This window comes from Paroedura picta, chromosome 5, assembly GCF_049243985.1.
Source record: "Paroedura picta isolate Pp20150507F chromosome 5, Ppicta_v3.0, whole genome shotgun sequence".
NCBI classification, from domain to species: domain Eukaryota; kingdom Metazoa; phylum Chordata; class Lepidosauria; order Squamata; family Gekkonidae; genus Paroedura; species Paroedura picta.
Genome location: NC_135373.1, coordinates 41403328 through 41427258, shown reverse-complemented (window position 1 = coordinate 41427258; position 23931 = coordinate 41403328). Strand labels below are relative to the sequence as shown.

The following is a 23931-nucleotide window of genomic DNA, read 5'->3' as shown; positions in this document are numbered from 1 at the left end:
CTGTTAATATGTGGCACATCCTGGCCGTGTTGTTCATTTTTCTTCTGTCTGGTTTCTTCGCTAGTGTCCACTGCCACCTCCTGCAATGACCCTGGGGTTCCACAGAACGGAAGCCGTAGCGGGGACAGCAAAGAAGCCGGGGACTCCATCGTCTTCCAGTGTGACCCCGGATATGCCCTGCAAGGGGATGCCAAGATCAACTGTGTGCAGATTGAGAACAGATTTTTCTGGCAGCCTGACCCCCCCACTTGTATAGGTAAGAACTTCTGCTCGACTTACTGAATGTCAAGGAGGAGCATCAGACCCTTCTGTAGGAGGACAGGGGAAGGAGGTTGAGAGGGGACATGATAGCCCTCTTTAAGTATTTGAAAGGTTGTCACTTGGAGGAGGTCAGGATGCTGTTCCCGTTGGCTGCAGAGGAAAGGACGCGCAGTAATGGGTTTAAATTACAAGTACAACGATATAGGCTAGATACCAGGAAAAAAAAATCACATTCAGAGTAGTTCAGCAGTGGAATAGGCTGCCTAAGGAGGTGGTGAGCTCCCCCTCACTGGCAGTCTTCAAGCAAAGGTTGGATACACACTTTTCTTGGATGCTTTAGGATGCTTAGGGCTGATCCTGCGTTGAGCAGGGGGTTGGACTAGATGGCCTGTATGGCCCCTTCCAACTCTATGATTCTGTGATTCTAAGCTAAGACTCTGAATGTCCTTAAAGAGGGAAAGGGGAGTGGGGAGGCTATGATTCTTATTCATGGGGGGAAGATACTGCATGGGGCCACTTGAAGTGCAGGGCCTGTAGCATGTGCTAGATGTGCCACATGGATAAACCAGCCCTGCCTTGAAACTCAATATAATCACTTCCAAGAGGGGTCCCACAAGGTGCCATTTTAATCCTCAAGCTCCTCAGCAGCTACATGAAGCAGCTGGGGTAGATTGACCCAGGACTTCAGTCGGATGCTACCACCACACACATGATACCCAACTCTAATTCTGCTTACCATCTGAGTCAGATGAGTCTGCAGAGGTCCTAAAAGTGGTTGGAGAATGGAATGGGATGGATGAGGATGAGGACCAATAAACTGAAACTCATTCTAGGCACGACTGAGGGAACAGTTCGTCAACAATGAAGCCGCTCAAGGAACTGAGGAATCATCTTGTCCTCAAGGGGGCCACGGTCCCCCTGACTGGGTGGGTTTATGCTTCTGGTCTATAATTGGAGGCTCAGATCAGCTCCTGGAGCATAGCATCTTTTGTGAGCTTCAGCCATACTCCAGCAACAGCCATTTCTTGAAAAGTGTCAGCTTTTTCCGGCAGCTTCTTCAGTGGCTTTTAAACATCAAGTAGTTCAGCAGTGGAATAACTGCTGAAGGAGGTGGTGAGCTCCCCCTCACTGGCAGTTTTCATGCAGTGGCTGGAGAGATACTTATCCTGGGTGCCTTAGTCTGGTCCTGCATTGAGCAGGGAGTTGGACTAGATGGTTTGTATGGCACCTTCCAACTCTATGACTCTGATTCTAGGTAAAAGCCATTTTTCACGCAGGGTTAAAGCTATACATGTTTTCCACCTTCTTCAGTATTCTAATGATGCTACAGGATTCAGATCCTCTACATGTTGCCCGCTATTATGAATTATTTTTTATGCAGCGGATTTTATTGATTCGTATTTTTATTCCAGAGACAGTTTAATGTGGAGAATCTTGTGCCGTTTTCTGAAGCGTTATAAAATAGTTTGAATGAGTGTTATTCTTACATTTTGCATTTATTGCTTTTGTGGGGTTTTTGTTACCTTGACCAAGATTTTAGAGGGACTGGACAGAAATATTTTAAATAAGTAGAAGCACCAGTTACACACAGAGACACACGCACAAGTATATGTGTGTGTGTGTGTGTGTGTGCCCACAGCAGATAAAAACTGTCATTTTAAACACACCGAAGCAATAAATGTTAAATTAATTGGCTAATTAAACGTTAGCTGTCTGTGTCCTCTCCTTGCACTTCATTTGTATTTATAAAATATCCCAAGCAAGGGAAATTAATTAGTTTCTTCTCTTTCTAAAACTGATCTAAAGGTAAGTCCAGAAGGGTTTTCTGCTTGTCCCCCTCCTTCTCACTCATGTTTACTTATTTCCTTTTAATGACAGTGTCAAGATAATACTCTGAACTATCCAAACGAAGGGCTGCTTGGAGGGGGTGGGGGGACAGATTTTGGTTTGGATTGACCATAAACTAGGGCTGCACAAGAAAAATATTATTTTGGGTGTCAACCGAATAGTGCCCAGCAGCAGAACTCAGTGCTGTTATGTTAGATGCCAGCTCAACAGGTCTGATGCCAAGCACAAAATCACAATCCAAGAGAAAGGGATGGGGGATGTAAGGAGAGCAGAACCAGTGCAATAGTGCCCGGCAGAACAACCCAATGTAGCAGCAGCGCAAGCCCAACAGTGCAATAGTGCCCAGCAGAACAACCCAATGTAGCAGCAGCGCAAGCCCAACAGTGCAATAGTGCCCAGCAGAACAACCCAATGTAGCAGCAGCGCAAGCCCAACAGTGCAATAGTGCCCAGCAGAACAACCCAATGTAGCAGCAGCGCAAGCCCAACAATGCAATAGTGCCCAGCAGAACAACCCAGTGTAGCAGCAGCGCAAGCCCAACAATGCAATAGTGCCCAGCAGAACAACCCAATGTAGCAGCAACGTAAGCCCAGCAGAACTAACTGTCACACCAAAAAATGCCAGCAGGGCCATAGAAGCCCAGCAGAAACCTCAAAAATGCAGAGTGGGCAGGGACTTTCATTAGCTCACCTGAACCAAGGCCAGCCCAGTACACAGAAGCCCAATAACGTTTGAATTTCATTTTGTTTTGGGGTGGCTGATAATTCAGTGCACTTGAGCACATCACCTTCAACATCTGTACTGCACTCCTACCAGGGTCCTGTAGAGGTATTTTGGTGCAGGTGGATTCAGTGTGGAGGAGACTAGAGAGACTAGATGTCTGCCAGATGTCTGGCCCTGATACTTCTTTCCAGACTCATTTTAATTTTGGGAAGAGCATTTCACCCCAACTTCCCTACACAGTCCGAGAGAGGACAGAGGAACATGTATGGGCTCGCTTCAGTCACTTTCAAAGTCCAGGGCCAGGTAGCTGAGCAGTGGCAGGTTGACCTTCAGGAATACCAACTGCTGCACTGTTCAGGGGAGCAGGCATGAGCACTGCGTGCTGACAATGTCACCTGCATGGGGAAAAAACCTACTCGCTCTGCCTGCTTGTCAGAGGGCACGGGAATAGCCTCTGAGCCATGGCAGAGTTCCAATCAGACTGCCTCCTTCATGACCCAGAAGCTTAGTGGACTGTTGACCTACAACTCACAGGGCTCTGCAAGGTACTCCTTCACCATTGCTGTCTCATAGGCTTACTGCTCCCAGAGGAGCGGAGCACCTACCTGATGGGTGTAGTCTCAAAGTTCATGCCAGTGGTATCTCCAAGGGTGACGCTGCCCGGTGGAAGAGGTGGGGGTGAACATCAGAGGAGCTGCTTTTGCTCTCCTCTTCCACAGCTTGTGCCAACCTGCCCGTCTTAGCCTGCATGTGCTCAGCTCGTCAGGACAGCTCCAACAAATGAGCTTGTCGGCCCACTTGGCATCCTTGCCCTTAGTGTGCAGGTTGCACATGGCTGCCAACATGTAGGGGTAATTTGGAATCGTTTTATAGTTTATTTAATGGAAATTACGAAATATAGCTCATTTTGAGAAGTTGTTTAATTGGATGGAGACCCTGATCTGAAAATTCGACTAAGGTAGTAAATAATGATATTTGAGGATATTATCTTTCAGAAATTGATTTTATGATATTATGTAAAATTACAGACTTGGATGGAAGCTTACACACACACACACACACACACCCCCCTCATTATTTTCCTTTTCTTTCTTCCCAGTTCTCCTTGTTTTTGGTTATATATTTTCATGTTTTTTGTTTTTTCTTTATTGGTTGGAACAACAGTATAATACGATGGCAATATTTCTGTATTGCATATGAGGCTATCATATGGTTTGGTTTTGTTGTGTTTCCTTGTTTGTGGTAATTGTTTGTGTGTGTAAAATAAATAAAACTTTTAAAAATAAACAAAAGACCCTCCACACATAAACACCAGACCCCCCCAAAAAGAAAGAAAAGGCAGGGGTGGCGGAAAGCAGAGGAAACACGCAACAAAACCTCTCCCTCAAACTCCAAAAGAGAGAGAGTGAAATAAGAAAGCGAAGGATGGTGAAGGAGAAAGAGAATGTTCAAGTAAAATAATAGATTTTTAAAACATCAACCTTCAGCTACACACACAAGCCCCCCTCCCCCCATCCCAAAAAAGGAACAAAAAATAAGTGAACTAGCTCCAAGGAATCAAAGCCGAATGAAGGTGCCTGAACTCTTGGCCTCCCCTACCACCAGTCCCCAAGAACAACAAAACTTCCCCCAAATATCTGCAAGCCACAAAACCAGAAGGAACTAAAAGCTCCTTGGCCTCTGCCCCCCTACACACACGTACAACCGCTAGCTGTAAACATGCAATATAAAACCTCCAACTACAAGCCACAAAACCAGAAGGAACTCAAACCCAACCAAAAGGAACCAAACAAGACTTGAACCCTTGACCTCCCCCCCCCCCCCAACCTGCTGGCCACCAGACCAAAAGAATAACTAACAGTAAAATAAGAAAAAATTTTTTACAACTGTTCTTTAGTCAAACCAGTCACTGTATTCACTCTCCTCCAGTCAGGCAGGTAAGATCTGATCTGAAATCCACCGCAGATAGTATCTCAGGCAGCAGGAGTCAAGCTCAGAGCACTGGCTGAAGCCAAAGCCAGCAAACATCTCCAAACCCCTCTCAGCAATGGAGTCTAGCTCAGCCAGACCCTTGCCTTGATGTTCTTTGCCCCTGCACAGGAAAATGTCTAAAAAGAACAAGCTTTTGTGTTCCTCCTAACCTGAAATCCGATTTGCCAAATTACCATGGCTGCTTCCCCCCTCCCAGCAAGGGATTTACTTAGTTGGACATCACATTTAAAGAAGAAGAGTTGTTTTTTATACCCCGCTTTTCACTTCCCAAAGGAATCTTAAAGTGTCTTTCAATCGCCTTCCCTTTCCTCTCCCCACAACAAACCCACCTGTAAGGCGGTGAGGCTGAGAGAGCTCTGACAGGACTGCTCAGTCAGAACAGCGCTGTCCGAGCTGTGACAAGCCCAAAGTCACCCAGCTGGCTGCATGTGGAGGAGCAGGGAATCAAAGCCAAATTACAAGCCACCACTCATAACCACTACACCATGTTGAAGCCAACAACCTTGCAAGTTGCAAACCTTCAATACAATACCATTTCCAAAAGTGTTGCAGCGATTGGCTCTTATTCTCCCTAAGGTGCTTTTGCCCTTGGACCCCCTCCCTCTTATTGTGCAGGAAACCAGAGCAAAAGCTGGAGAAGACCCCTAGAGGAGATAGAACTGAATGTCTTGGCAGCCCTTTAAACCTCTCCACTATCAGCTATTCTGTATAGCTGAACATACCTGAAAAAAAGCTGGAAAAATGTTTTATTTGGGATCAACTATACTGGTAGCTGGTCAGATTCTATAAACTAGTATATAGCTCTAAATCTCCCCCCCCCCTCACACTAGTAAAGTGTTTTTCAGGTATTTTTTTCAGCTTACTCACAACAGTTGGACACGTCACTATAATGGCCAGAACTGACAAAGCTTATAGCTATTGTGTTAGGACAGGGCCAGGTATTAGCTTGGCAGAATTGTGTTCCAAATTATGCATTTGCAAAATAATGTAAGCAGAAGGCCTTTGCAAGAGAGGGGTGTTTTCTCTCCTGCCCGCCAAGCTTGCTGCTGCTTTCCAAGCCTTATTTGGGGGAGTGGGAGAGGGATACTGGCAACCAGTTTGTTTTTCCCAAGAAGGCAAATCGTACCTCTAGGAGATCATTTGAGTTTGGGCAAACGGTACAGGGAGAGGGAGTTAAGCTCTCTTGCCCTGCAACTTGGTCCCCAGCTGAAGGACCGCAGCTATATACCAGTCTTAAATACTCGGGAATCTATTTACAGGTTTCTCAATTTCCCATTTATTGTGGCCCTGGTGCAGCAGACCACTCAAGGCCACTAAATGATGTTCAAATAGATGACACAGAGATCTCACGCTCTGTTCCAACTGCAGGTACATCCAGTATCCATTTACCCCCGGGGACATGCAGGGAGGACAGGGGCTTTTTAACCCTTCCATCTCCACTTGATATTTATATCCAGAACCTTGCTTCCTGCTTTGTTATTAACATGGTAGTTGAAGGAGATGTTCTTGAGGAACCCATCTGTTCTCCTTGACAATCCTTTCTCCCCTTCTGGCACAGCCTTGAAGCAAAATGAGGCTGCACCAGTCTGCATTTGACCTTTTATGGATGGAACAAGGTATATGATTTTGGCTTTGTTTAAGGTCATTGTATCCCTGAAACCATCTATTTGGAGATGTTCCTGGTAAGAGAGCCTGAAAGATCAGCCGTATGGACTTCCTTTTTCTGATTCTTCTTTTAGCTCCTTGTGGGGGAATCCTGACAGGCCCTTCAGGGGTGATCCTGTCACCAAATTACCCAGAGCCGTATCCTCCGGGAAAGGAATGCGATTGGAAGCTGACTGTGTCTCCTGATTATGTGATTGCGTTGGTGTTCCACACGTAAGTGTTCCTGTTGAGTTTCTACTGAGATGTGCTTGTAGGAAAGATGAATCATGATTCAAGAACTTTAGCAGGCTGCGAATCTCTCTGCCAATGTCACCTTGGTTCTCCTTGTATCGTTTCTGAGAGAAATACCCATCTGTGTAACAACTTTGCCATAACTGGGCCAAACCCTGCTTGAAAAATTCTCTGTTCAAATATCCCCCTAGAATTAGAGCTCTTGAATTACCTCGCCTTCTTTATGGGGTGGATTCAAATGAGTAGCCGTGTTGGTCTGAAGTAGAACAACAAAATCAGAGTCCAATAGCACCTTTAAGACCATCAAAGATTTATTCTTTATGGTGCATTAGCAATCTACAATTCCTCTGTAGCATTTCTAAATGCCTTTAAGTGATGACAGTGTCCACAGGTTGTGCCCATGGAGTCTGTCACACCCAGTGTGGCCCTGACAGTCAAAGATGCTTGCATGTAGGATGTTCGTGTGCAGCATGCTGACTTGCCATAAAAGATTTCTGCCCCTGCAATCCTGTGCTATTTCCTGGTCCACAGAAGCAGGATGCAGATAACCTTTGCTCTTTTGTGTATTTAATAATTAAATGAGAGCTAGCACCAAAAACCAAAGTTGTTGTACTCCCAGTCATAAAGCATCTGCTGCTACTGCCTCGGTCCCTACTCCCCTGATCCAATGAACACAAGTGAGATTGGTGGCGAGAATGTTGGGGGCCAATTTCAGTATGGCATAATGGTTAGACTAGGGTCTGGGAGTCCCGGGTCCCAATCGCCACTCTCCCGTGGAAGTTTGCTGGGTGAACTAAGGTCAGTCACACCCTCTCAATCTGCCCTAATGCAAGGGTTATTGTGAGGGTAAAATGAAGAATGTTGAAAGCTGCTGTAGGTTCCTCTTGGGAGACAAATGAAGTAGAGGAGTGCTAATAGAAAACTCTCAAAAATGGTACTCAACATTTATTGAACCTGAAAAAGATTGGTATTTCCCCATATTTCTGAATCCTAGTATTGGGATTCAGTAAATATTCAGGAATGTTGGTTTTTTTGGCTTCATGAGTCCGTGGTAGTTGAAGGAACCGAGATTCCTTTAAATACTTCGAACTCAACAAGGCCTCAAATTTGCAACCTGAAGTGGATTACAATTGCCATTTAAATGTCTTCTCCACTCAAACTCTGAGTCCGAGGCATTTAAAGGTTCTAAGATGCCTTGGATTCAGATGTTCTTTCCCCATTTACCTTGCGTATTTAGATTATATTTTTTTTCAGGAGCTGCTGCAATCTCTGCCATGCTCCGATCGCAAGGGAGGGAGGGAGGAGACCAGCCTGCTTTAGCAGGGGGGTTCCACAAGCTGTATTGCATATGCTTTTCCTTTCTTTCCTGGGGCTTAGATGAGGGAATCAGAAGCTGGTGCTGGGTTTGGGGAGAAAACTGGATTTAGAGGATGGTGAGCAGAGCAAATCAGCTTCACAGTGTGACTAGTGTTCAGTCCAAGCCATGAGCCTTAGAATGAACTCCAAAGCATTTAAAGTGACCGAGATCCCAAATGCCTTGAACTCACTCCAAGCCAGGACTTTGCCTATAAATCTTGGTCCCTTTAAATGCCGTAATTCCAACTATCCGGCATTCCTGAAAAATCCTGAATATTTTTGAGATTTTTCGACCTCAGCCATTTTGGTAGCTGGAAAAAAAACAAACAAATCAGTATCCAGCTAAATTAATACTTAATACCAATGAGGTGTTTTTCAGGTATCTTCCCAGCTTGGATTAGCCAAATGCACACCCCTAAAATGAGATAAAAACATTTTTATGCTGGCACCCCGCTTATGGAAGAGAAATATATGTCAGGAATATATATTTACTTCTTTACACAAGCAGATGGAAAATTTCTTTTCCCTCACTTACTATCGTTCCTAATTACAAGATAATCAGTATGTTTTCTTCCTCGTGTTCTACTTAGAATTTAAATCAACATTCTCTGTCTGAATATTGTTTTTGGTGTTTTGCGCTAGCCCTTTTAATTCTATAGGTGTGCTTCGCTAGTCCAGTGGTGACCAAACTGTGGCTCTCCAGATGTCCATGGACTACAATTCCCATGAGCCCCTGCCAGCAAGCTGGCAGGGGCTCATGGTAATTGTAGTCCATGGACATCTGGAGAGCCACAGTTTGGCCACCCCAGCTTTAGAACCTTTGCTGGTAGACGAGCAGCTAACACCTTGTCACAAAAAGTCAATCTGATGTTGGTTTTCTGCCTTCCGCTTCCCCCTCCCCTCCGCTCTTCCCCAGCTTCAATTTGGAGCCCGGGTATGATTTTTTGCACATCTACGATGGACCGGATTCACTCAGCCCCCTGATAGGGAGTTTCTACGACACCCAGTTGCCGGAGAGAATCGAGAGCAGCAGCAGCAGCCTCTTCCTGGCCTTCCGGAGCGATGCCTCTGTCAGCAACACGGGATTCGTAATCCATTACACAGGTGTGTGTTACGTTCCAGGAGATATCTTAGTTGTTTCCGCACTAGATCCATCTATCCAGTTCCTCTCCCATCCGTCCTTTGGCTGCAGGTCTCTAGTCACGTTTAATACAGCAGGACAGCAAACATCTATTTTACGCTATCTGAGTGATGGTGAGGACTTCCCACCAGCAGCCAGTTTATCTAGAGAGAAGTGGATGGAAAAGAAGGGGAGAGGGGGAGGAAGGGTATTCTCCTTCAGTGGGGGAAGTCCTCCACACTGGTTAGGTCACGCCTCCAACTGCTCCTTGCAGGGTAATGCAAATTAGCAAGCCTTCTGGGATCGTGGTAGGCTGACCCCTCCAGTCCTGTTGCCCTGCAAGCTCCGAGCAGGATCTTAGAAGCTGAGCTCCTTGATCTGCAAAACAGAAAGCAAACAGAATATGCAAAATTCCTTCACTAAGAGGAAAATAGCCTCGGGGGCAGAATCTAGAAGGAAGGAAAGGTCAAATCAATTGGAGGTGAAAGAGGCTGCAGAAGCCCAGAAACGGTCGGCTATGCTGAATTCAGGGAAGCAGCTGAATTCAGGGAAGCAGCTTTCATCTTCTCCAGCTCCATCTGCAGGCTTGCAGCCGGAGAATTCCCTCACCCCCGTTCTGGCTGAGCGGGGAGGGGAAGAAATGGCCCGGTTGGAGGCGACCGCGTCTCCTCTGCCTGAGAGACGCGACGCCCCCGGGCAGAATACAGCCGCACCCGGGTCCAGCACTGAGAGATTACAAGAGCAGGCTGGTAATGTGTTTGTAACAGGAACTGTGGCTGGGCTGGGAGGTGGGGCAGTGGGGCCCCTCTTTCTACAAACCTCCCTTGCTAGAGCAGAAAATGTGATGGCTGCAGATAACACCAGCACGCCGGTTTTCCCCGCCTTTTTAGTACCCTCACTGGCAGAGTGGGGGGGGGGGAAACAATGGCAGACTTTGTGGATTCCACAGTCATTAGCTGCTCCTCCACAAGCCCAGACTGCAGCCCGGGTGCAAGAAAAGTCCCTCCCACCCTCCCAAAATAGACGGAGGGAGGTAGCAAGGGATCCAGAAAGAGAAAAAGATCCTCTTTAAGATCTAGGAGAACAGCCTCTTCCTCTAGCAGGAGACCAAAGAGGCAGAAAGGGAGGATCTTCAGTCAGCAGCTACATCAGTTACAGTGGCTTCAGACAAGGAGGATGGGGAATGGTCAGGGACAGATTCTGACTGCAAAGAAGTCTCCTCCAGACTTTTTCAAGCAGAACATTTTCAAAGACTTTTGAAAAAGGTCACTAAAAATCTCAATTATGAGGAGGAGACTGTGACCAGTTCTGCTTCAGGAAAGACCAGGAGATCAGCTAACTTGGATACAAGAGGTTTCAAGAAACCTCCCAATAAGCTGACAGTATACTCATTTGCTGATGACTTGAAGATGTCATGAGAGCTGAATGGGCAATTCCTGGTAGTGGGATATCCTTGCATCCTGTAGCCAAAAGATGTTATATGCTTTCAGATGAAACCATACAGGATCTAAAAATACCACTGGTCGATGCTCCTGTAGTGGCTATGTTATCAGGAGCAGTACTAACCAAAGATGGAGATAACATCCTAAAGGATCCTGTAGACAGAAAGAATGAGACTGTGTTAAAGAAAGCTCATGAAGCCAACTCCTTAGCTATCAGGGCAGATGCAGTTCTTTCTAATTTTGCCAGAGCAGCAGTAGTCTGGACTGATGACTTGTTGCAAGATCCAGAGCCAGACCCTCTAAGGTTGAGAAGATCTCTTTTAAAGATCAAAAGAGCCTGCCAGTTTGCTGCAGATGCCTCACAAGATGCGGTGCAGTTCTCAGCCAGGGCACAGGGGGCCAATATAGTAGCCAGGCGTAATCTTTGGCTTAAACACTGGAAAGTGGATACCCTATCAAAATGTAATCTGGCAACGGAAAAATTTTCAGGCAGACCTCTTTTGGGGGAAGGTGCGCTAGACAAAGTCTTAGTAGAGACCAAAGAGAAGAAAAAAGCAATGCCATCAACTTCTCAGAAGGATAAGGAATTAAAAAAGAAATCCTTTCAGTCCTTTCGTTCGTACAAGTCTCAAAGTACCCAGAGATATAGTTTCAGAGGAAGACATTCCTTCCCATACCAGTCTAGATACCAGAGACCCCAGTATCAACCCAACAAACAAAGGGATGGACATACAGCATCCAAAAAAGAGGAAAAAAAAAATCTACAGCACGACGCCAGAATAGGAGGCCGGCTTCAGAATTTTCTTCCTGCATGGCAGCAGTCCACTTCAGACAAGTGGGTCCTGTCAGTTGTGGAGCACGGCTACAAGAATACAGTTTGTTCAGACACCTCCCCACAAATTTGTGTCGTCCCCTATACCGAAAGAGGAAATGAAAGCTTCTTTAGTACAGAAAGCTATTCAACATTTACTGGACATTGGGCCGATAGAGGAAGTTCCAACATCTCAGAGGGGCAAGGGCGTATATTCTATACTGTTCATTGTGCCCAAGAAGTCAGGAGAATGGAGGGCAATTCTGAACTTAAAGGAACTAAACCTATTTGTCAGAAAACTGAAGTTCAGAATGGAGTCCCTTCGTTCCATTCTACAGGCACTTCAGGTCAACGTTTTCATGGCTTCTTTAGACTTGAAAGAAGCCTACCTACACATTCCAATACATCAAACTTCCAAACAATTCCTCAGATTTGCCTTCAGGAACAAGCATTACCAATACAAGGCATTACCCTTTGGCCTCTTTTCCTCTCCAAGAGTTTTTACCAAGGTGATGGTGACTTTGGTTGCAGTTCTTCGACAAAGAGCTGTTCACATTTATCCGTATTTGGGCAACGTTTTGCTGAGCGGGGAGAGCCTCAGGGAAACCCAGAAGAGTGTAGAGGTTACAGTACGCGCACTTCAAGAACATGGGTTCTTGATCAATTTTCAGAAGAGCAATCTGACACCATTCAGAGAGCTGATTCACTTAGGCACTCTGATCAACACCAAACAAGCCAGGGTATTCCTGACTCCAGACAGGGTGAGGAAGGTGAAGGATATGGTGTCAAAGGTTTGCAAGACAAAAAATAAAATTAAAAAAAAAAAAAAAAAAAAGAAGTAGACTTGATGCTCTTGGCACAACTGCTAGGCCTCTTGATAGCAACCATAGAAACATTTCCCTGGGCAAGGTTACACCTCAGACCACTGCAATGGACATTACTGCCATTTCAATGTCAGATCATCAAAAAAAAAAAAAAAAAAAAAAGACACAAAATGATCTTCATCTCAGAGAGACTGAAAAAGGATTTAAACTGGTGGCGCTCGAAGGCAAACCTGACAAAGGGCCATCAGATTGGCGCTGGTAGCTTTTCAGGATCTACTCCAGGACCAGTATGTCCTAGTCAAAACAGACAACGTGACAGCCAAGGCACATGTGAACCGACAAGGGGGCACAAGAGCGTTGATGCTACACAAGGAGGCAGTGATGATATGCCAGTGGGCAGAAAGCCATGTCCAAGGAGTGACGGCTCAGCATCTTCAAGGCACCCAGAATGTGATGGCGGATTGGCTGAGCTGCAAGGATGTGGATCCGACAGAGTGGTCAATCAACAAATGTTCCAGCAGATCATCCTTCGCTTTGGAAATCCAATAGTGGATCTGTTTGCCACAGAAAAAAACAAAAAACAAAACAGGAACGTGAACAGATTCATGTCCAGGTTTCCGGAAAAAGGGTCAGAAGGCATAGATGCTCTTCTCCAGAACTGGCTGAAGGGGCTTCTCTATATGTTTCCCCCAACTCGACTTGAACAAAGGGTTGAACAAAATCAGAGAGGATCAGGCAACTGTAATACTATTGGCGCCCTGGTGGCCAAGGAGACCATGGTTCTCGGACTTAATACAACTATCAGTAGAGAACCCATGGACCTTGCGCCAGTGACTCCAGATCTGTTAAGCCAGGGGCCACTTTGGCACCCAGATCCTCAGTGGTTAAAAATGACGGCATGGGAATTGGTAGGGAAGCGCTAGTAGAGTCTGGCATTCCCAAAGAGATTGCGGATGTAATGTTTCATGCTAGGCGTCCAGCAACCAGGAGAATATATAATTATACCTGGCTGGCCTTTAAGAAATGGGCACGGAACCGCAATTTGGACCCGATGAAGCCGTCTCATAAAGATATCTTGGCATTCTTACATGAAGGTAGAAGTAAAGGGTGAAGGCCTAATACGCTGCGACGTCAGGTGTCAGCCTTAGCAGCGGTGTTGGAGTTCAAAGGTCTAAAAGGCCTTGCAAACAGTAAACTGATCAAAAAATATCTCAAGGGGGCAGCTCAATTAGCAACACCTGTCCAACATAGGTTTCCGACATGGAACCTCTCAAGGGTGCTTCAGGCGCTTACATTTGAACCCCTAAAATCGATAGAATTAAAGTACTTGTCTTGGAAAGTGGCCTTTTTGATTGCAGTTACAACAGCAAGAAGGGTGTCTGAACTGGGTGCTCTATCAATTGCCAAAGATCTATGTATATTCCGTAAACGGTCTGTTTTGTTATGTACAGATCCTTCCTTTGTACCAAAAGTCAATTCAGGGTTTCATTTGAACCAACAAATAGTGATTCCGTCATTTTTTCCAAACCCTTCAGGGGAAACTGAAAAGAACTGGCACAAATTAGATGTCAGAAGGGCACTGAGATGTTATATCAAAAGGACTCAGGCCTTTAGATTAACAGAGGCCTTATTTGTGGCTTACGGCACAACAAACATAGGTAATAAGGTATCAAAGTCTACAGTGAACAATTGGATAAGACTGTGTCTCAAGCAGGCTTATGATTCACAAGGGTTGAGTTGTCCAAAGAATATCACAGCGCACTCAACCAGAGCCGCAGCCACCTCGGCAGCCTTTAGAACCAGAGCCTCGATTGAGGAGATTTGTAGGACAGCTACATGGTCCTCCTTTACTACTTTTGTGAGGCATTACAAAATTGAGGCTCAGGAGGAGGAATTGGTAACCTTTGGCAGACGAGTCTTGAAACAGGTGGCAGGTTGAATCTGTAAGACGTATATACATAAGCCCACCCTATTTAGCTTGGTTACATAACCAGTGTGGAGGACTTCCCCCACTGAAGGAGAACGAAACATTGGCCTACCTGAAGGTTTCTTCTCTTCAGTGGGGCGAAGTCCTCCAATATATTTACCCTCCTCAATAGGTTGTGTTTCAAAACTGGTGAAAAGCAGATATGTTATGAAAAGTTGGTTTTCATGTTAATATTGCTGTTCATGTTTAAGTTCAATAATTAAGGAAGTTAAATGGTTCATAAAGTTGGTTGGATAAGAACATTATTGGTTGGAGCTTGGCTATTCCAGGCCTGGAGGGGTCAGCCTACCACGATCCCAGAAGGCTTGCTAATTTGCATTACCCTGCAAGGAGCAGTTGGAGGCGTGACCTAACCAGTGTGGAGGACTTCGCCCCACTGAAGAGAAGAAACCTTCAGGTAGGCCAATGTTTCGTTCATCAGAGTGTGGGATGGGAGAGATACTCTTCCAGGATCCAACTTGAACAGCTAGGTAGCAGGGAAAGCGTTCTGTGCCACAACAGCCACAACAACGATCGCCTTACCGCAAGCCTCAGGAATGATGGCATAACCCATGCACTGAAGGAAGCGGGCTAAAATTTCTAATCCAGGTCCATACCGTCCCCCCAAAATGAACCCTGTCTCCATCAGCTGAAAAAACCCCTGAAAATTACTGATCCTTTAAAAAAGCAATTCTCTTGTATATCACACATCTTTGCAGTATAGCTGAAAATCTATCCTAGATTAGGTTTTCAAAGGGGTGGAGAAGAGGAATTTGGGAGGGGGGTAATTTCCTAAGAAGATGCACAGCCTAGAAACTGTACCACAGAGGAGGAGGGCAAGGGGTCCCTAATGCTTTCCATCCTGTCACCTTTTCTTTCTCTGCTCTGCGTTTGAATAATCCCTTTCCTGGCCGCCCCCTTCAAGGATCAGAGCAGGGCATGCTGTTTGCCCCCTCCAGTGGGCTTTCAACCTTTGGAGGGCTTGAGAATGTCAGAGGGTTAACCAGGTGCAGCCCTCCTGTCTTGCAGTAGGGCTCAAAATCTCTTTATTACGGCCAGCCGTCTCCAAAGGCAAGGAGGCAGGGTGCCTGTCGTTTCTCTCTGCGGAAAGCACAGATGTCAGGTCTTGAAAAGGAATGGATTGCTCTCTGCCTTATCTTCCTCTCTCAACACTAGTTCATTCAAAGGAGGGAGTTAACAAGGATCTCTGCGCCCAAGTCATGCCGCTCTTTGATGCAGTTAGTTACAGCTGAGAGCTAGTGGGATAGGAAGGCTGGAGGAGGGAACTCCGAGCCCCTGCTCTGGTCAAATCCTGCCTCCAGCCAGCCTATTTGGCAGGCCAGTGTGTTGCAGAGGCAAGGTGGAGGGGGGGGGGGACTGTTAAGCTGAGAGGATGACTTGCCTAACAACACTTGGTCGAGTTCATTTCTGAAAATTTAAGGAGAGCCCTTTCAGTTCGGACCAGGGATACTTCTCGTTCCATACTGAGCACCCAGCTGCTTCTGAGAGTTCACCAGCAGAAGTCCAAAGGCCTCCCCTGCCCCCCCCTCCCCTGCCATGCAGAACAGGTATTCAGAGGTGCCCTGCCCTTGAACTCAGAGCTTTAATTGAGCCAGCCTAGTCAACCTGTCTCTGTCAATCTAATTCCCCTTTAAAGCCATCTTGGGCGGGGGCTAGCAGCACTAGGTCTTGTGGCAGAAGATGCCATAAATTAGTGACAAGTTTCTGAAGTGGCTGTCTAGGTCACTTCTCTGAGAACCTCAGCATGACTCATTCCCAGATCAGTGCAAGTTGGATCCAGACAAACTTCTCAGGCATCAAGGTGGAGCTTTCCTGCCTCACCCACTCCTATAGCTGCCTCCTGATTTCCACAAAAAGGACAGGAGACCTTGAGGAATGAAAGGTGGGGGTCTGCAGCAGGGAGGAGAAGCTGGTGGGAACTGTTGATTGATTGACTGATTGATGATTGCATTTCTATACCGCCCTCCCTTGAGGCTCAGGGCGGTTTTCAGCATGGCTGTACCTGTTTTAGTACAGGGGTAGTCAACCTGTGGTCCTCCAGATGCCCATGGACTACAATTCCCATGAGTCCCTCCCCTGAAAATGCTGGCAGGGGCTCATGGGAATTGTAGTCCATGGACATCTGGAGGACCACAGGTTGACTACTCCTGCTCTAGTATATAGCAAAGTACAACATATTCCAAAGTTTGGTTCAGTAAAATTACAACAACATTTTAAAATATTTAACTATTAAGCCTTAACAGGCTGTCAGACTGAGGAGCTCCCTGAGATGCATCCAGTGTGTGTGTGGGGGGGAGGGTTCTGGAGGGTCCGGTGGTTGTTATCAATTCGTTGGCCCCAACCAAAAGCTTGGCAGAAGAGCTCTTCTTTGCAGGCCCTGCAGAATTGTGCTAGTTCCGGCAGGGCCCGGATCTCCTCTAGGAGCTCATTCCACCAAGTGGAGGCCAAGACAGAGAATGACCTGGCCATGCTTCCTTGGGGCCAGGGATCACTATCCAGTTGGAGTTGGCTGAGTGTAGTGCTCTTTGAGGGTTATAGGCAGAGAGGCAGTCATTCAGGTATGCTGAGCCCAGGCCGCATATGGCCTTAAAGGTAATTACCAAGACCTTAAACTTGATCCAGGATTCAACCGGTAACCTGTGCAGCTGTTGGAGCACAGTCCGAATGTGGGCCCTCCAAGGTGGACCCAACCCTGTAGGCATGATCTGCATGACAAACTGTGAAGTCCACCCTTATATGTTAACAATAACCCTAAAAGAGAGGTAAATTAGGAACCGTAATCCTACTTAACCACATGAAAATGGGTCAAAGTTTGAGTTAATTCAGGGATTATTATAGTAGGCTGATTCCAACAAGAAATGGTGGGTTTATAATCCAAGATATTAAAACGGAGTAGACCCCCATTTCCAGGCATCACAATAAAACATCTAGACAAAACAAGGGAAAAGATCAATTATTCACATCCAGCCAATTAAAAATAGAGAATCCCCTAAAGATGCAAGAAGACGGCTTCGAGATTTGTTCCCATGCTCCTCTTTCGCCAGCTGTGCTGCATTTAACAAAGGGTGCCCTGATTCAGTCAGTGCTGTAGTGTAGGCTGTAGGGTACATGTGTGCAAGAGCATGTGTGTTTTCTTTCTGTCTCCTCTGCCGAACACACGTACGGAGTTAATCATGCCTGCCTTGCTCTCTCAGAGTGCTTCTGCTGGGAGCGGAGAATGAGGCTTCCCCGTTGCTCATTAACATGAAAAGGAAGCCGGTGTGTCTTGCTTTTTTGAGATGCTGCAGAAAACTGGAGGAAGCAAGGAACAGCAAAGGGAGCTTGTTGGTGGTGGGCTTGTGGGCTCTGCAGCTCTCCTGTTCGTTCCAAGGTGATCCTCTCCTCCCTGAACCTACCAAGCTCTGCTTTCTGCACACCTTGCTATATGGGGTCAAGGCAATAGTCCTTGTACTAGTTAGGGGCTCTTTCTGTTCCCCCAAATAATGTGTCAGCTGCTTCCTGATCACAGGAGTTTTGGAACACTTCTCCAGTAAGAAGCCAAGAAACATTCAAAAGCAGTTCCCTTCCCCACTGCTGAAAACACAGATTATCATCCTCTTTGAGGCTGAAATCAGCTTTCACGCCTGGAGCTACAATATGCCAGGTGAATTTCAAACAGCCTCAGCTTTTCACATTAAATTGGTTCAGGGGGCAACTGTGCTTAAAGTGCCAGCTTTCACACTGGCAGGAGGTGAGGGATCTTGGGAAAAGGACAGTGCTATTTTGGCTTTGATGCCACTGCTTCCCCCCCCACCCCCACTCCTGCACACGGTACAAAGAACAGACTTTCGACTCAGTTTCTTGATGCAAAGGAATATGGAACAGCAGCACTGGGAAAGGACTTAGAAGGTTAGAGTCCTGATCAGCTAGAACTGGAAGTGTAGGAGTTACGAAATCTGAAGGTCTTAGCTGTTACTCCCAGTTAACCTCTGTGAGTCACTAAAATCAGAGGCCACTGAAATGATCAAAAGGTCAGAATCCCATCCAAACAAGAGAAAGCTACAATATCTGGGGGCTTTGTAGTTTAAGGGGCAAGAGGTGACTGAAGGCAGGATTATGATAGGGGTTTATAACATTATGAATAGTGTGGGAAGTGTAGATAAGCAGACATTTTTTATCCCTCTGATAAATATTAGGACTGTGGTCATTCCATGAAATCGATTGGGCATAGATTGAGTTCAGATGAAAGGATGTAGGCTTCTTGTTCAGGACGTAAGAGCACCGGCAGGCATGGAATGAGCTTGCTTTCATTTCCTCCAGAAGAAAAGCCATCCATTTGGGAAAGGCGTGATCCCACCCCATTTTTTGGTGCTGCCTCTTAACTAACTAAAAGTGTGGATCCTACTGACTTGTAGGTGCGAAGTTTCTCACTTCAGCTTCTAGCTCTTTCTAACAACCTTAGAGGGAAGAGCCGGCTTGGTTCACAGAAACAAAACATTGGTTTGTGGCTGGCAAATCTAAAAGCCTTAACTCTCCACCACCATTCCCTTCCTTGGCAAGAAACTGGTTGACAAACTGATCAAAGAAGTGGAAACCAAAGACCAGAAGCCCTTTCTTTCTTGGACAAGAAAACAAGTCTCCTGATTCATCCTGTCTGAACCATACCAAATTCAAGAGGATGACAAAGACAGTTGCCCCACTCCACATTACACCCCAGCCTGCAGGAAAATCTACACCTCCATTTCTTATTTTTGGGATGTCACAGAAAATAAGGAGATAAGCAATCAAATGCTCTCCCACTGAGCTATACGCCAGAGTTGTTCTTGACGAAATACTTATTAGAAGACAAAGTGGCTATTTTATCGTTTGCTTTGGTAAAATTTTGTTATCTTGCTTATAGGAAATGGAGTATCCTGACTGATGTTTAAATTATCTGAACTTTACACAGAATGATGTAAATTGCTGGTGTTTATATTGTTATTCTACCTTATCTGTTTTATCTTATAACTTCTCACTTAAATGGAAGCTGTTGTCTTTAAGAATTGATTTTAGTGGGCATTTCTTTTATTGCTGAGTTATTTCGTCCATGGATGGTCTAAGACCATCGCAATAAAACTGAATTCAATTGAAGGAGATCGGCAAACTCCAAATGGTTCCACGTCGGTAGAAGGAAGGCTGTATCCATAGACCCATGACCTGAAACCAAGCCCTGTCCAGAAGTCCTTATCCTGCAACCTATTAGTACAGGGTTCCGTTCTAAACTTCTATTTAGAACTGGGCTCCATTTTCAGAGATGGACCTCCACAATCGTCATGAGCAAAATCAACTGGAATATTCCTCGGAGCCCTGAAAGCCTTCTGGTGCCTAGCAGACGTTGGCACCATCGCTGAAAATAGTACCGTGCAAACTTCACTGTTTCCCAAAAGAATGGAGAAACAGCCAGGATCTGAAGCATAAATTCAAAAAGGAGAGTGGTTGCTCTGGGAAACGTCAAAATCAATTAGGCCTGCTGCTGATGTGGTCCATGAAGGGGATTTCCTGAGTTCTGTTGATTTAACTGTAGCACATCTCCCAAGACCTTATCCATTTGGCCTTTTCAAGTTTCCCTTGTTTCCCTTGCAGAAAAAGGCAACAGCTTCTCATGCGCCCATGTACCGTACCTCAGACATGTGAGGAAGCTAGGAAGCTCTCTATAAGGTGATAATGAAGTCGTGGCTAATGTTAGATGCTCAGCATAACATGTGGTGAGGGCTAGGTTGACCACTTCATAGCACAGCTCCACTAACAACCTGCAGAAATCACCTCACCTGGTCTCTTCCTTCCCAACAACAATGCAACATTTTGTGCAGAAAGTTACTGGATTGAAGGGGAAGTTTGCAAAAGCAGAATTAAGGGTCACTGGATCGTCTTCCTCTTCAACTCCTTGGGCTTCCCTAAATGCCTCTCAGACGTTTTGCCTGAAGAACCCTCTTCCCTGCTGGATTTTCTTCAGATTTCATTTTCAATAATGTTTCGGTGATTGACCCAGTTGCATGGGATAAAGAAAAGAGGGTGAAGTCAATACACTGCAAAAATGAGAGAAATTGAGAGGAGCAAGCACGAAGCAGAGAAAATATCCAGAAGGTGCAGTCTAATGTTCTCAGGGGTGGTTTTGAGACAACCGAAGAAAAGAAAGCAAGAAAAATCCCCCGGGAAAAATAAAAGATGAGAATGTGCAAGGAAAGTGAAAAGAATAGTCGAGACAGACACTCCTGCCGGCTTCAGAATGAGAGAAGGACTGGGCAGCACGGTTTTATTTCATTTCATTCCCCCCCCCCCCCCACTCCTCTCAGAGGAAGAACAGAGCCGGAGATCAAGAGTACAGCTAAGATGTCTGACAGCCGGCGGGAGGCCAAATGTCAGGCTGCGTCTTACATGAAAGGCAGCCCAACTCTTCCCGGTAACAAGAATTAGAAGAGAAATGGTCACAGGAAGCCTATTGGTTTCTTTCACGTGTGGGGAAAGGGCTGATCATCTATTCCGCAGGAGTGAATCCTTCACCCACAACAGGCAACGCTATCCCTTTTTCTTGTTGAGAGCCAGTTTGGTGTAGTGGTTAGGAGTGCGGACTTCTAATCTGGCACGCCGGGTTCGATTCTGCATTCCCCCACATGCAGCCAGCTGGGTGACCTTCGGCTTGCCACGGCACTGATAAAACTGTTCTGACCGAGCAGTGATATCAGGGCTCTCTCAGCCTCACCCACCCCACAGGGTGTCTGTTGTGGGGAGAGGAATGGGAAGGCGACTGTAAGCCGCTTTGAGCCTCCTTCGGGTAGGGAAAAGCGGCATATAAGAACCAACTCTTCTTCTTCTTCTTCTTCTTGTTTTGCTTTCAAATGGTTTCTGAGTGCTGGTATCTGCTGGGCTCCTTTTGCTGAAAAAGATCCTCTCCACCATCCCCTCCCCAATGTGGGAGCCATGGTTTAGTGACAGACCATCTGCTTTGGACGCAGAAGGTCTCAGGTTCAGTCCCTGGTATCTCCAGTGGAAAGGATCGGATGGCGTCTAAGACCCTGGTAAGTTGCTGCTGGTCCAAGCAAACAATGCTGCTGACCCTGACACAGTGTTAGTCTGGCTCAGTATGAGGCAGATTCATGCCTTCAAGAGTCTGTTGTGATTTCGTCAAGGTCGTTCTGGCCCTGGTGCTAGCTGTTGCTGCATAGGTATGACTTCTAGAAAAATTGGGGATTGAGGACCCATAAGACGGAACCTGTGACATGGTTTCTTCCTGTGCCACTGGTACCCTTTTCGAGGACAGGGGAACTAAATCAAATAATGACTTTTCCCCACTCAGGCCTAAAGTTTACTTACTGCAATGAGTGGGGCATTCTTCCAACAGCATAGGTCAATTTGGTAAAATGGCCTCGAGTTCTGTTATTACTAATCTATAGCAGCTCTTGATCATCTATGGAGGTGTAGTGGCAACTGTACCAGTTCTATTCCAATGTGATTTTGGAAGGGAGGGGTGGTCAGATCATGCTGTTTATTTATTCTTCTTACATCTTCATTTTCTCATTACTACTCTCTTCCAGTCTTCGTTTTCTCATAGGTTGACCACTTCCAGTGGGGCACAGAGGGATTTCTGTGCTACCAAATTTATCAGCGTGTACTACCAGTCATGGCCAGTCCCACTACTTTCCATACTGTCCCATCTCCCCCCAACCTTATTTGCTGGGTTACCAGTGAGAAGGCATATGGAGAGCATGGCACCAGCTGCCTTCTGGTAAAACATAGATAGTGACAACAGTAGCTCTAGGAATTGCCAGTGACTCCATGGTCAAGAGCTATCCAGTGATTCTGATGATTACTAGATTTCCCCTCTGCCACTTGCAGTTTTGTGCCAGATGTGATGTGATGCCACAGTCAATGTCAGGGTTTATTTTTCTCTGTGAGCATTTTGTTTTGCTTAATTTTTTTAATCCACCTCCAAACACAGTAGGGACTTGGCAGCCCCATGGCTAGCAGAGAGATCAAGTAGAGATTGATAGATTTCTGATTTCAACATTTCAATTATTTCATGTTGGTTTTTGAGTCACGATGCTGTGGAATGTTTTCTGGTGCATCCCTTTTCATAACATGCACCCCTACCAGCCTTCCTGCTGTATTCCTTTTATGATGCCCATGCTGTTTTCCCTAGAATTTCCCAGCAAGTACAAATGCTTGCAAAAATGTTACATTGTAGGGCCCCAGGCTAAAGTTTACGTAGGAAGAGTTCCCAAAAAAATTAAAATCACTGAACTAGAGGCACCTAGGTGTTTGGATTTCCCATATCAGAGAGGCAGTTTTAGTTAGGAGTTCTTGGGAACCCAGTTCAGATAAATATTTCCATACCCAACAGACTTGGGTGCATTTGCCCTTTAAAATGATGGCGGACACTACGATTAAGTCACAGGAAATTTATGGCAACTCCTTAGGGACTTCAGGACAAGAAACCAAAAGAAGTATACAAGCTTCACTTTTCCTTCATCTTAAAATTCATATATTTTTTTTTACAAGCAGCATGAGTCTTGCGATATGAGACTATCACAAGTCTCAGATCGCTGAATTAAAAAAATTAAACGATGTGAGGAAAGTTTAAAAGGAGCTGCATGAGATTAAGTGCCCTGCTGGTGTTGACTTAATAGGAGGATTAGAGAGGAGGCAAATGGCAGCATCCCTAGTGCATTTTTAAAAAGGGTTTTCAGTCCTGCATGCAAACAAAATTCGAGGGGGAGGAATCATCAGCACAGAATGAAATTGACATGAGATGGAGAGAGAGAGAGATGAGCAGCCTAAAGCTTTTAAAACATTTTTCCCTTTCACCCTTTCATGCTTTAGTGATCAAAGTTTGGATCACTGATGGTCAGATAGGTAATTAAATGACAGAGAGGGTTCTATGGCTCCCATAAGCCTGTGCAAAATGTGCATGTATGAAGTCACCTCAATAATAATTTCAAGCAAACTGAACATTAAAACTTTAAAAATAAATTTTAATGCATAATAATTGATTGGTTGATTAATTTGCCCATGGTTTATAAACTGTCAAGGTAGTGAGCAACAATGACAGATCTAGGAATGGGACAGAATAGGGCTATTAAAGGACTGTGTGGGTGTTAATGACTCTGTGGTGATGATTCTTCCATGCATCCAGGAAGTTCTCTGACCACATGGAAGGTAGACTGCACAAGGCTAAGATCTGAAGCAGATTAAAATCATTCCAGGAGCACAAAGCTTTTCCAAACTGGATTGTAGTTGACTGGGGGCAGGTGGGGGATATGGCCCAGGCTCCTCTTGAGCTGTTAACAGAACCTTGATGTTTAGAAATTGGCAAATGAAGATTTTCACAATATGAAGACAAATGTGTTTACCTGCCATCTTTTGCACATCCAAGTGCTGCTTGAGGCATATATGCACTGACTGGTTTAGAGGTTGACAACTCTAAAAACTGGCTGAGGTTTGAAACCTTGCTGGAGATCTAGGCTATGATATAGAGAAATTTGTAGTTTTCACCTGAGGTTGTGAAAGCCATCAGGACTTTTTCTTTTCCCCTACTGCCACAAGTGAGCCTTTAATCTGGCAGGCCTCGAAGGAGTATTGGACTTCTCAAACCAGATGCCAAATGGGGAGCATTTCTGCTTTGCTGTCCCAGTTGGTGGTGAAATTCTGGAGAGCGG

General features: G+C 45.6%; 1 protein-coding gene and 1 long non-coding RNA gene across 3 annotated transcripts in view; one reads left to right on the top strand and one right to left on the bottom strand.

The window, feature by feature from the left end:
• CSMD2 (CUB and Sushi multiple domains 2) overlaps positions 1 to 23931 on the top strand; it is a 644506-nt gene that overhangs the window by 481427 nt on the left and 139148 nt on the right. For both annotated transcript variants that reach the window (XM_077337490.1, XM_077337489.1), the window contains 3 exons: positions 65 to 256; positions 6564 to 6702; positions 8993 to 9180. In XM_077337490.1, the coding sequence (XP_077193605.1) occupies positions 65 to 256; positions 6564 to 6702; positions 8993 to 9180 (519 nt within the window). The remainder of the gene's footprint in view (positions 1 to 64; positions 257 to 6563; positions 6703 to 8992; positions 9181 to 23931) is intronic.
• Positions 12278 to 14445, bottom strand: LOC143837536 (uncharacterized). The gene is made up of 2 exons (XR_013231007.1): positions 14313 to 14445; positions 12278 to 12827 (listed from the first exon to the last, which is right to left on the bottom strand). It is a non-coding gene; the product is annotated as an uncharacterized LOC143837536 (long non-coding RNA).